This window comes from Triticum aestivum, chromosome 3A (assembly GCF_018294505.1).
Source record: "Triticum aestivum cultivar Chinese Spring chromosome 3A, IWGSC CS RefSeq v2.1, whole genome shotgun sequence".
NCBI classification, from domain to species: Eukaryota; Viridiplantae; Streptophyta; class Magnoliopsida; order Poales; family Poaceae; genus Triticum; species Triticum aestivum.
This window is the reverse complement of record NC_057800.1, coordinates 589,250,270-589,261,732: the sequence shown is the minus strand read 5'-3', so window position 1 is coordinate 589,261,732 and position 11,463 is coordinate 589,250,270. Positions and strand designations below refer to the sequence as shown.

The 11,463-nt window shown below is 50.1% G+C and overlaps 2 protein-coding genes across 2 annotated transcripts; one reads left to right on the top strand and one right to left on the bottom strand.

Moving 5' to 3' along the window:
- The first annotated feature begins 6,677 nt into the window (after positions 1-6,677).
- Positions 6,678-10,411, top strand: LOC123062421 (pentatricopeptide repeat-containing protein At3g14730). Its single transcript, XM_044485930.1, has 2 exons — positions 6,678-9,170; positions 9,852-10,411. The coding sequence occupies exon 1, from the start codon at positions 6,817-6,819 to the stop codon at positions 8,536-8,538; it is 1,722 nt and encodes a 573-aa protein (XP_044341865.1). The 5' UTR covers positions 6,678-6,816; the 3' UTR covers positions 8,539-9,170; positions 9,852-10,411.
- LOC123062422 (uncharacterized) lies at positions 8,667-10,270 on the bottom strand. The gene is made up of 2 exons (XM_044485931.1): positions 9,817-10,270; positions 8,667-9,176 (listed from the first exon to the last, which is right to left on the bottom strand). The coding sequence occupies exons 1-2, from the start codon at positions 10,268-10,270 to the stop codon at positions 8,692-8,694; spliced, it is 939 nt and encodes a 312-aa protein (XP_044341866.1). The 3' UTR covers positions 8,667-8,691.
- Positions 10,412-11,463: the final 1,052 nt, after the last annotated feature.

Genomic DNA, 11,463 nt, shown 5'->3' with positions numbered 1-11,463 from the left:
GTCCTTGTTTCCTCTTTGGTGCTAAGGAAGCAAGCGCAGGAGCGGAGTACCGAGGCGTCAAGCAAAGGTTTCCATATCAGTGCAACGAGACCAAGACCAGCAACATGGCAAGACGGAGGTCACCATGGAGCCCAAGGCGGCGTCACCACTAGAGCCTTTTGCAGGCGAAGACTGCTTTTGTCAGGATAAGCTGTACTAGTTGTCCCCTTTCAAATTGGCCGTTGTTGGCTCCCTTCCCGCTCAATATTTGGGGAGAGGACCAGGTCCTCTATAAATAGGACTAGCCACCACCATAGCTAGGGGATGAGATCCGAACAACCACAAGTTCACCAAGCACAAGAACACCTCTCCTCAGGAGGCTGTTCTTCCCCTTGTACTGTTCATCCTCAGCCCAAGAGGCAATCCACCACACCACACTGGAGTAGGGTATTACACCACAATGATGGACTGAACCAGTATAAATCTTGTGTCCTCTATGTTGAGAGTTCGTCGAGTTAGCCCTTGAGATCTTAGCGAAGCTAGGATGTGGATCGGTAGGGGGGATCTTCGCGCGCACCCCAGTGTTCGAACCTTGAGGGTTTTGCCGGAACCCGAGATCCGACACCGGTATACTACCCTTGGCAAGCAAATGGACAATTCTTCCACTTTTAGTGCATATAATCTATGCTACCTGGCATTCCCAGAAAGCCTCTATCTGCATTGATCGCCAACAACTAGGTTGAATCTGTGGCATTTCGCTCTCGTGGGTACTCAAGGCCAAACACTGCCATCACGGCCTTATAGAACCTATACATTGATATGACACATGTGGACGTACTCATCCACAAGATCATCGGGGATTTTGTATGCAAGCATACAGATAGAAATGGTGCATCTTTTAGAGGAGAAGACAATCGTTTCAAGGGCACCCTCCTTGCACTCAAAGTAATTATCATACGCTACCACTCCCTCCCCAATACGATTGAACACACGTCTCGCCATCTGAAAGCAATGGCGAAAAAGATGGGGTTTGAAGAGCTGGGACGTGCACTGAAAGTAATTGATGAAGAGTAGGCAATGGTCGGTCTCTCTGTTGCGATTCAACATTGCAACATCGCCCGAGATTGGTCCCCTGAAGCTCGGTCGTTGCCTAACAATGTGGTCATTAACGACCAATGCCACAACCACAAGCTTCTCATTGTCTGACGACGAATCATCCGATGAACAAAAATTCATCCCTACTATCCAATGTACGTTGCGGGCAAAGCATCGATCACCTTGCGATCGCCGACGAGATGCGGCCGGTGAAAAGCATCAATGGCCCCATAGAGGCAGCGGACTGTCAAAGCAGAGACGATGGCGACGATAGCGACATAGGAGCGCGAGGTGGGCGGTATTGTAGGCAACGAGCGACCCCGGTGGTCGTGGTTACTCTAGCACCATCAGCGGCGAGAAGATGCCACAAACGCCGGCAAGAACTCCGTGGAGGCCGACGAGTGGGGGCGTGTGTGGAAGCGGGTGGCGGGCCTGGGCACCGACAGAGCGTCCGAAAAATGGGAGGCGGCGACAGGGGGGTGTCGGACGTGCAGGGGATGAGGGAAATTGTGTATGTGTGACCGACGGGCAGGCCAGAGCGACCATGTGCGTCCACTTTGTGTCCTCGCGGATGCAACCCTGCCCAAATTTGGGCCGCAAGCGGATAAAAAAAATGGACACACGCCCATCTAGATTGCCTCGTTGGGCTGTTATTTCTGTCTATTTCAACCCAACGTACATGCGCGGACTAAGAGCAACTCCAACGGGGCGACCCAAACGGACGGCGCGTTTGTCCGCTTTTTGTCCGTTTGGGTCGGCCGCCCGCCCGGCGTCCGCCCTGTTTTAGATTTGGGTCGGCAGTGCGTCCAATGCACCGACCAATTTCATATCCACACGCAATTTTTTAAAAAAGACCCGCGCCATAGACCATGCCATCGGCCATGTCGTCGCCCGAAGCTCCTGCCGGCACCACCACGCTCACCTCGGGCGAGCACTCCCCGGGGAGGCGGGGGGCTTGCGGATAGACATGGAAGTCGGGCATCGGGGTGCAAGCCGACGCGCGGGGCGAGTCGGGAAGCACCATCCGAGGGAACGCAGATGAGCCGGTGCTAGCTGCGGCCACGGCGGCGTTGACAAGGTCGTGCTGGCTAGGGTTTAACCCTAGCATATATAGCGCCTCCCTCGTTGTCGCCACGACGCGGGTGTTGGTGACCTCCTGTTGCACGGCGGCGGCGACGGCGGCCGCCGTGATGGCTTCGTCCCTCGCGTCCGCCGCGTGCCTCCGGTCCTTCCTCTTGGCCGACTCCCTTTCCCGTTGTTCGGGTGTCAGCGTCTTCTTCGGCTTGGGCGCGACAGTGGTCTTGCAGGGGGCGCGAGGCTTGCCTTTGCTGGAGGGGCGGTCGTCATGCCGGACGAGGCGAGGCCGTTGGCGGCGTCGAGATCGATGGCGTCCTCCATGGCGGGGTGTGGGGTGGGAGCGCGCGCGGGCGGTATTGTTTTTGGGGAAAATGGGTGGAAATGGTGATGGCTGCCACCGACCAGCGGGCCCGGAGGAAGGAGAAGGCGAGTGCGCATGTCTCGTGTCCGCGCCGACGCAAATCCGGCTCAAAAAAAGACCGAAAATGATTCGGCAGGCGGACGAAAAGCGGACGCGCGTCCATTTAAATCGGCGTGTTAGAGCAACTCCAATGGGGCGGCACATTTCGTCCGCGGCCGTCCGTTCAGGTCGGAACGCCGGCTTTTCTATCCGCGCCGATCCAAACGGAACGCCCGCAGACGAAATGGGTCTCCCTGTTGAAGTTGCTCTAAATCGGTCGCGCGCTAGAGTTTGCTTCATTGTGGGAATCTCGGTGCTCGGTGGTTAGATTTTAGCTACTGCGGACAGCTTGTACCCGATTTAATCAGAGGATACATACATACTACTCTCTCCGTTCCAAATTACTCGTCGCAGAAATGGATGTATGTAGAACTAAAATACATCTAGATACATCCATACCTGCGACAAGTAATTCGAAACGGAGGGAGTACTATACAAGTGGCAATGCCTGTACAGTGGCACACAACACCCCATCCATGATAAGTGCAAAAGAAGCTGTACCCACCCACCCGCACCAGCATCAACACGCCACGCATCATGCAGGGAGTCATGGAGGCGGTCAGATGGAGTGGCGCATTGACCACCCCTCCTCGATCGCAATGTGCCCAGCACCGGCACCGGCACCACACATCACCCACAGCGCTTGAGTGTGTGTGTGAGAGACCTTTCACAAAAAAAAGAGTGTGTGCGTGAGAGATTCCGCATTAATAAAAAGCGCGCGCTCCTGATGGATGTATAGGTAATCGATGGCTACGACGCTGCCAAGCTCCACTACCGGGGGGGCGCGGAAAAGGCGAAAGGCGTGTGAAGAAAGGCATGCGGTGCGTGGCATTTTGACCCCGGCCGGCCGAGCACGAGGTGACGGAAAGACGGAGAGAAAGACCCGTGATGGATGGATGGATGGATGGATGGACGGGAGGCCGGCCGGCCGACGTGATGTGACGCTGCTTTTGGACCAAAATCGTGCCACCACTCCAGCTCCTACCTACGCGCACGCACCGCACTCGACTCTGGCTCGCTCCCCCCTGGCCCGAAATTCGGCCGCGCGCTCGCGCGTCGCCCTCGCTCCCTGGGCTGGGTAGTGCCTCCGACAGTGCACTCCGCGGTCAAATCTTTAACTCTGCATATATGCAAACTTGCAAGGTTCGAGATGAGGAAAAATGACACAGCTTCTCTAGCACTGATAATCTTACTAGAAAAAGGAGAAGTTTTGTTTATGCGGTGGACAACCAGACCGCGCGCCGGGAGCCGGCCGCCGGTCGGTCTGGCCTCGGCGTGCATGCATGCATGCACATGGACAAACACATGGTGGCCTCAATTCTCTAATCTTTTCCTCTGTCATCTGAACGCATTAACACCGGATTTTGGTCACCGTCTGCGCCGCGCGCCCGGAGCGCGACACCTAACCGCTTCACTAACTCCAGACAGCCTTCTCTCAATCTCTCTCTCTCTCTCTTCGGCTCTTCCTCTTCGTACCTGAACCTTGTCCTTTGTGCGCGGTTTTCCTAAACAAAACAAAGGCACGGCACGGCCGCCTGCCCCTTTTTCTCCGAAGTTCGGCCGCGCAGGCGGCGGGGAAAACGCGCTCCCCGCATGCTCCGGAACACATACGTGCCGGGAGGAGGGCCCGTCGGCGGCCGGGTTCCTGCCCCCTGGCTGGCAGCGATGGATGCCCCGAGCCACGCACGCTGCGGGTGCACTACCGTCCGTGTCATCGATGCAATGCATCTCCCTCGGCGTTTGTTTGGCGTGCCTCGAACCATGTGGCGTGCTTCGGCCCTGTGTGTTATTCGCTGGCTGGTTCACGGGGAGCAACTCCACTCGACGAACGTCAAAGGTGCACATCCAAGTCTAGCGACACTGCGAATCAACATGTGATTGAGTTGATTAGATGGATAGTGGTATCCCTGATCCATCAGGGTTTAAATCCTGGTACTCATATTATTTTTGAATTTATTTCAGGATTTCCGGCGATGCGCTTTCAGTGAGAGGAGACGTTCCCGTCGACAACGAGGCGCCTACGGTGGCTTCGTAAATCTCAAGATGATATGCCGGTTCAGTCTCTCAGAGATGCTCATAGGGGTAGGGTGTGCGTGTGTGCGTTCATAAGGATAAGTGTATGCGCGTGTATATGAGCGCTTGTGTCTGTACTGATGCTTAAAAAAAAAGTCTCACGACACTATAGATGGAAATATTGGCCGTGGGTAATTTATTTGAATTTTTTGGTGGTCAAGTACCAAAAAAAATTCAACTCATGTGCTGCCATTTTCATTGTCAAAACCCATATATACACGACCGGTGATGCTGCGAGCAATGTGGCAGACGGCCAACGGTGCTGCGACGCACCGTCATTGCTTCGAGGCGGGTAAGCCGTCTTGCGAGAGGCACTGATGTGCTACTCCCTTCGCCTCCCTTTTTACTCCGTATGTAAGATTTGTCTGAAGTTAAAATTCGTCAACTTTGACCAAAATTATATGACAAGCTATTAACATCTACAATATTGAAGTTATACAATACCAAAATTAAATTCATGACGCATCTAATGAAATTGGTTTTGTATTGTGAATATTAATATTCTTTTTTATAAAGTTGATCAAACTTTACAAAGTTTGACTTCAGATAAATTTTATATGCAAAGTAAAAAGGACCCAAGGAAGTACAGGTCATGCTGCATGGGGGAGGGGGCACCCGCTACTCACTCTTTTTCTGAGAAACTTCTGTTATTTGTAGTTATTGTCTGTCCATTTTGGCCCTACACTATACATTACTTCTCCATTCTATAACGTAGTGCGTCTAGATTTTCTTTCAAAGTCAACCATTATAAACTTTGACCAAGTTTACAGAAAAAAAACATTTACATATAGAATGACAAACATATATCATTAGATTCATCATAAGATATAGTTTTATATTTTATTTTTAATTTTGTATATGTAAATAATTTTCTATACACACTACATTATGAAACAGAGGGAGTGTGGATGGCCCAATGTCATCTCAGGTACGGCGGCTGGCATTTGCCCAGGTAGGGTAGTCAGCTTTTAGACCGCGCTCTGCGCAAAAGAATAGGCATCCACACTCGTTTATGTAAAGTTCGCCATGGGTATTTCTCGCCTACTGCCAGACCTATCGCCGCTCGTATGTGACGCTGGTGCGCCCTCGCCTTAGTGGCCCAACCCATCTCTAAGCGGTTTTGAGAAGATTCTATAGACCGGTTTGGACATTTTTTATAACCTTCATGCGTTTTTAATTATGTTTTATGTGTTTCTTCTCTCGGTTTTCTTTCTTATTTTTCCTTTATTCAAATACATGTCGTACATTTTGTATACACATGTAATATTTTTTAGACACGTTGAATATTTCTTAAATATGCTAGGAACGGTTTTTTAAATACTTTGTTGAATTTTTTTTCAAATAAATGTGAAACAAATTTTAATACTCACAAAACATTATTCTTGATATGAGTTCACATTATTTCGAATGATATGTAACATTTTTTTTGCAAATCACACAAACATTATTCTTGCAAATCATGCAAATAATTTTACATTGTATAAGCATTTTAAAAAATGTGTCATTTTTTAAATGCGCAAGAACTTTATGATGGTATGAATATATTTTTAAAATTACACAATTTATTTTACATTGTGTTTTTTTAATCTCACTAATATTTTTTGAAACACGTGAACATTTTAAAAGTCACAAACATTGTTTTGAATGCTACCAAATTTTTTTAAAAGTTTCTTTATTATAATTTTTACACTGCATGAACATTGTTTAAATGCGTGAAGGATGCTTTCAAAATTTATGAAAGTAATTTTTAAATATTTATGTTGAAATTTGTTCTCAATACAAACCAAAAGTTAAAAAGGAAAGAGATAAACGAACGAACGAAGGAGGGAACTAACGTTCGTATCATCTAACGGGCGAGCCCACAACAGCGTCTCTAGGGTTGGCTGCTATCGACTGTGGTCAAATGGGGCCCATATGAACCCCTAAAAAAAATTTGGGGCCCATATTATCGTCTGAAATGGCTCAAGGGCCACTCTCTCGGCAGCCAAGAAGATCTCCAGCCGTTTCTGAAAAAAAGGGGAAAAAATCTCGAGCCAAACTGCCGGGGCGGAATGGCGGGGAGCTCTCGAGCTTCAGAACTCTGAAAGCGCCGCCAGTCCCCGCCGCCGACGCCGCCGCCGCCTCCGAGAAAAATGGCGGCCCTCTACGTCCCGCTCCGCGTCATCGCCTCCCGCCCGCGCGCCCCCACCCTGCGAGTCCTCCTGCCGCTCCACGCCCACCTTCTCACCTCCGGCCGCCTCGCCTCCGCCCCCGCCATCCTCACCACCCTCGTCTCCCTCTACGCGCGCGTCCCGGCCCTCCACCCCGTCGTCCACCACCTCCTCCCGCCGGCCTCCCCGCTCCCCTGCTTCAACGCCGCGCTCTCCCTGCCCTACCCGCTCGCGCTCCGCGTCTTCGGCCGCCTCCGCGCCGCCCACTTCCCCGACTCCTTCTCCTTCCCGCCGCTCGCCTCCTCCGCCCCGTCCCCGCCCCACCTCCTCGCGATCCACGCCCTCTCGCTCCGCTGCGACGTCGCCCACGACCTCTTCTGCGCCAGCGCCCTGCTCCGCGGCTACCTCAGGTTCGGCCTCGCCGACCACGCACACCGCCTGTTCGACGAATTGCCCCTCCGGGACGTCGTGGTCTGGAACGCCATGGTCAACGGGTTCGCCAAGCTCGGCTGCTTCGACCGCGCCATGGAGTGCTTCCTGCGGATGAGGCAGGATGGCACGGTGGAGGTCAGCGCTTTCACCGTCACCGGAATCCTGTCGGTCTGCACTGCGGCCGCGGATTTCCAGTGCGGGGCTGCCGTTCACGGGATGGTGGTGAAGTCGGGACTCGACCACAATGTTTCCGTGTGTAACGCCTTGGTGGATCTTTATGGGAAGTCCCATGATGTGGCCAGTGCGGCGATGGTGTTTGAGGGGATGGCAGAGCAGGACAGGGACTTGTTCAGCTGGAACTCGATGCTGTCCGCATTGCACTACTCGGCTGACCATATGGGGACAATGAGGCTCTTTCGTAGGATGAGGCATGCTGCAGTATGGCCGGATGCAGTGACCGTTGCGGCTGTTCTCCCTGCATGTGCGCAGACTGCTGCACTGAAGGTTGGGAGGACGGTGCATGGGTACATTATCATGATCGGACTGGCTCGCGATGGTGCAATGGACGTGCGTGCTTGTAATGCGCTGGTAGACATGTATGCCAAGAGCGGGGCACTGGATGAGGCATGCCGTGTATTTTATTGGATGCGCCAACAGGACGTGGCATCATGGAATATTATGATCAACGGGTATGCATCCCATGGGCGTGGGCAGGAGGCACTGGGGTTGTTCCGCCAGATGACAGAGGTGAAAGGTCTGGTGCCAGACGAGGTAACTCTGCTGGCAGCAATGTCGGCGTGCAGCCACTCTGGGTTTGTCGAAGAAGGGAGAAGTTTACTTAAGAGAATGAAAGAGGAGTTCGGTTTGGAGCCGCTGATGGAGCACTTCGCATGTGTGACTGACATGCTTGGGCGAGCAGGGAGGCTGGATGAGGCGAGAAAGGTAGTAGAGGAGGCAGGAGATGTAGGAGCTGGTGCATGGAGGACATACCTTGCAGCATGCCGGATGCATGGTGATAAAGAAAGGGCCCAAGAGGCAGCTAGGATGCTGATGACGACGAAGGAGCCTGGGAGTGGTGGATGGGTGCTGCTAGCGAACACATATGGCTGGGATGGAAACTTTGAGGGCCTGGAGGAGGTAAGGGGGGAGATGAGACGGCAGGGAGTGCAGAAGCCTGCACCGGGCTGCAGCTGGGTTGAGGTGGGTGGAGGAAACGGCGAGAGCGGAACAGTTGGGCACGCTTTTGTTAGTGGCGATAAGGAACACCCCTAGGCTGACATGATTTATGAAATGCTGCATTCATTGATAAGTTGGATGAGGGATTGCAGTGATTTGAGTATCACGACCCCATTATATAATTGAATGCTCATATCTGTTCTTATTTTGTTACAAGCTAGCACTGGCGTACTATTGCGCAGATATTAATTAGAATGGTGCATCATTGGATACAGATAGGCTTGCACCATTAAGAGCACCACCGAAACTTGGACCTGGTAAGAGGGTTTCGCCAAATATCATAGTTCCAGCAGTCAGTGCTCCAGCTCCAAGCCCCATTCCAAAGTTTGGTGCACTATTCTGAGCTGCAGATTTTCTTGGTGGCACATTTATGTAGTTCTGTGGCACTCTCTCCCTACCGGGATGCTGTGGTGGGAAGAAGCCGAGGTTTGAAGTTGGTGGTGGTGGCAGGGTTGATGGAAACATTGGGGGTTGGTAGCTGTAGCTACTTCCTAATGGTGATGGATCTGGGCGAGTTCCAGGGATCACCGGCCTGGAATTACTACGGTGATCAGCATCTTCTCTGTCGCCCCTATAATGGTTGTAGGGTGGCGGTGGATAATTATAAACTGGTCCGTCTTCTATAGCCAATGTGATGCCGACCTGATCGGAGTTCTTCAATCCTTCAGGTAATCCTGCAAATCAACAGAAGATGATATAGGTTAAAGTAATTATGATATTGTAGTTTTGAAGCTCATCTTAATTCATGTGATTTATATTTAAACATACCCTTTACCCTTTTGATGGTAAGAATCAGACAGTAGATCTTATGACTATATCATGGCAGCATACTCTACCAAGCATGCTGACTTTCACTTGTTCTTCTGCTAACTCCGTTATGTTTTGAAGAACAAGTAAATGCTGCCCATTCTCTGTACATTCTAAAGCCTACCAATGGATCAAGCATGTTATGCTTTTTCATCCAAAAAATGTGTTGGCCATTTCCTTACAAATTGTGGATAGATTTGCCGATAAAGATACAACATATACTTTTCTTGTTGCTATGAAGCTATGATGTTAGGTCACGTACTGAACTTTTTTGCAACATATTTGTTATTAACCAGAAAAACGCTGATTTTTTTCGACGAACAAAACAATACCAATTTCCATGCATTATTGTTATTTTAGTTCTGACTGCCATTCTAGTGTGCTGTGCGGAGGATTTGGAAAATGTATGTGTTGACTACGCTCCTACCATGAAAGTGTTTTGATCAGCATCTCAGATGGCACAAATCAGACAGATTCTTTCAGTGTAAACCAGAAATTTCTGTTTACCTGAAAACCGACCATGATCATCTTCTTGCTTGCAGATCCGGATGGATATATCCACAAATCCATGAGCTTTGTCTGACTTCTTCCTCCTAAGCTGGAAGCTGCCAGTCTCCTCAATGACTTCTGAATGCTCCTCACTTTGGGCGAATTTCTCAAGATACTCCTTCAACTGCACAACTGCAGCTCCCTGGAGATGCTCCCTTAGGAAGATGGGCTCTCTCCTGTAGACCTCAACTGTCAGTTCCATCTGCTGCTGGGCCAGACCATGCTCATCCACCGAGACCGAGAACTTGGTGCCCCAGCTTGCATTTGAGTTTCCCGACGCGTCAATCTTGGTGCAGTACTTGCTGTTGGGATCAACCCATCCGACTGAGAACCACTGTGGCTTCAGCAGCGACGATCTGCGTCCTAGACCGCGCGCGGAGATTATGCAGAACTCGACTGATAGCTTTTTCATTTGTATGAGGGCGGGTGAGGGCGTTGCAGGATGTGATGCAGACCAGGGGATACGATGCGGAGATTTATCATCATCCCATAGGCACCCTTTACCTTGCTGCAAAGTTATTCAAGACGATAATAAGGATTTGTTTCGTGTCTACTTTGTTGCTTCCCTGTGGTAGTGGAATCGATTCTAAAGTTGTGGCACTAGGAGAGGGAGAAGCATAGATGGTGCTAGCCGAAGCATTTTTATTACGAGTATTTTATTTTGTTCTCTTTTCTATCTTTCTTTGGCTCTTCTATAATAGTACTAACAATAAGTTGAATAAGGGGCAGCAAGTGAAAGACCCGTGTGGCCGTGTCCTCTGCTGTGAGGAATAATGAAGGAACCACCATGATAAAGACCGAACCCCGTTGGTGAGATCCGGTCTGTTGTTGCGGCCCGATCTTTCACGACACTCCACCTTCAGTAGCAGTAACCTCTCGCCCGCACACGCGATGTACACGAAGTAGAGGGTTTGAACCTTGCGGCTCAGCACGAGAGAAACAATCTGTACGACGGCACCTCACGCGCAAAACAGTTTCCTTGCAGAAATCGCAACAAAGAGGTTTTCTAAAGTTACCTCAAAAACTTGATACGAGTTTCTACCCTCGAAAATACATCTCTATTTCATATAAAAATAACCTCCCCCTATTACATCGTTCTGGCTTGGCCTTATATAATAGCTGCAAAAGCTAACTAGCTTGGGAAACAAGCATCGCATCCTACCATCCATCTCACGTACAAGATAGATAGATAAAAAAAGGTACCTTCTAAAACTAGGACTCCAAAATTATCTATTAGATTACTTGTCTTATAGTTTGACAAGTTAATCTCTATATTAACATGGACTGTTTGTTGGTCCGTTTGTGGTGGACCCCATCCCAAGGCACACAAGGATAGAGTTCTCCACAACACAAGCCTCCTGCAAATTCTTTTTATCTCTTCAGGTGGGCGTGGCATGTCAAAGTAGTAACCTGCAGCGACATCTCCTTTAATTCCAACTGAATAAAATTCCTATACTTGCAACCTTGTACAAGCAGCCAGCAAATCCTCCATATTAACCATGCATGCTTCGTTTCTTCTATCTCCAAAAAACTGGAATCTTTACATGCATTAGTAGCATGCAAACCACGCTCTCCAAAATATACGTACGTGCATGCACTTTCTTC

Bases quoted from the DNA above. Each gene is read 5' to 3' on its own strand.
- LOC123062421 (XM_044485930.1), top strand. From the start codon at position 6,817: ATGGCGGCCCTCTACGTCCCGCTCCGCGTCATCGCCTCCCGCCCGCGC.
- LOC123062422 (XM_044485931.1), bottom strand. From the start codon at position 10,270: ATGAAAAAGCTATCAGTCGAGTTCTGCATAATCTCCGCGCGCGGTCTA. The intron at 9,177-9,816 runs GTAAACAGAAAT...GTTGATTTGCAG, and splicing joins TGATCATGGTCGGTTTTCAG to GATTACCTGAAGGATTGAAG.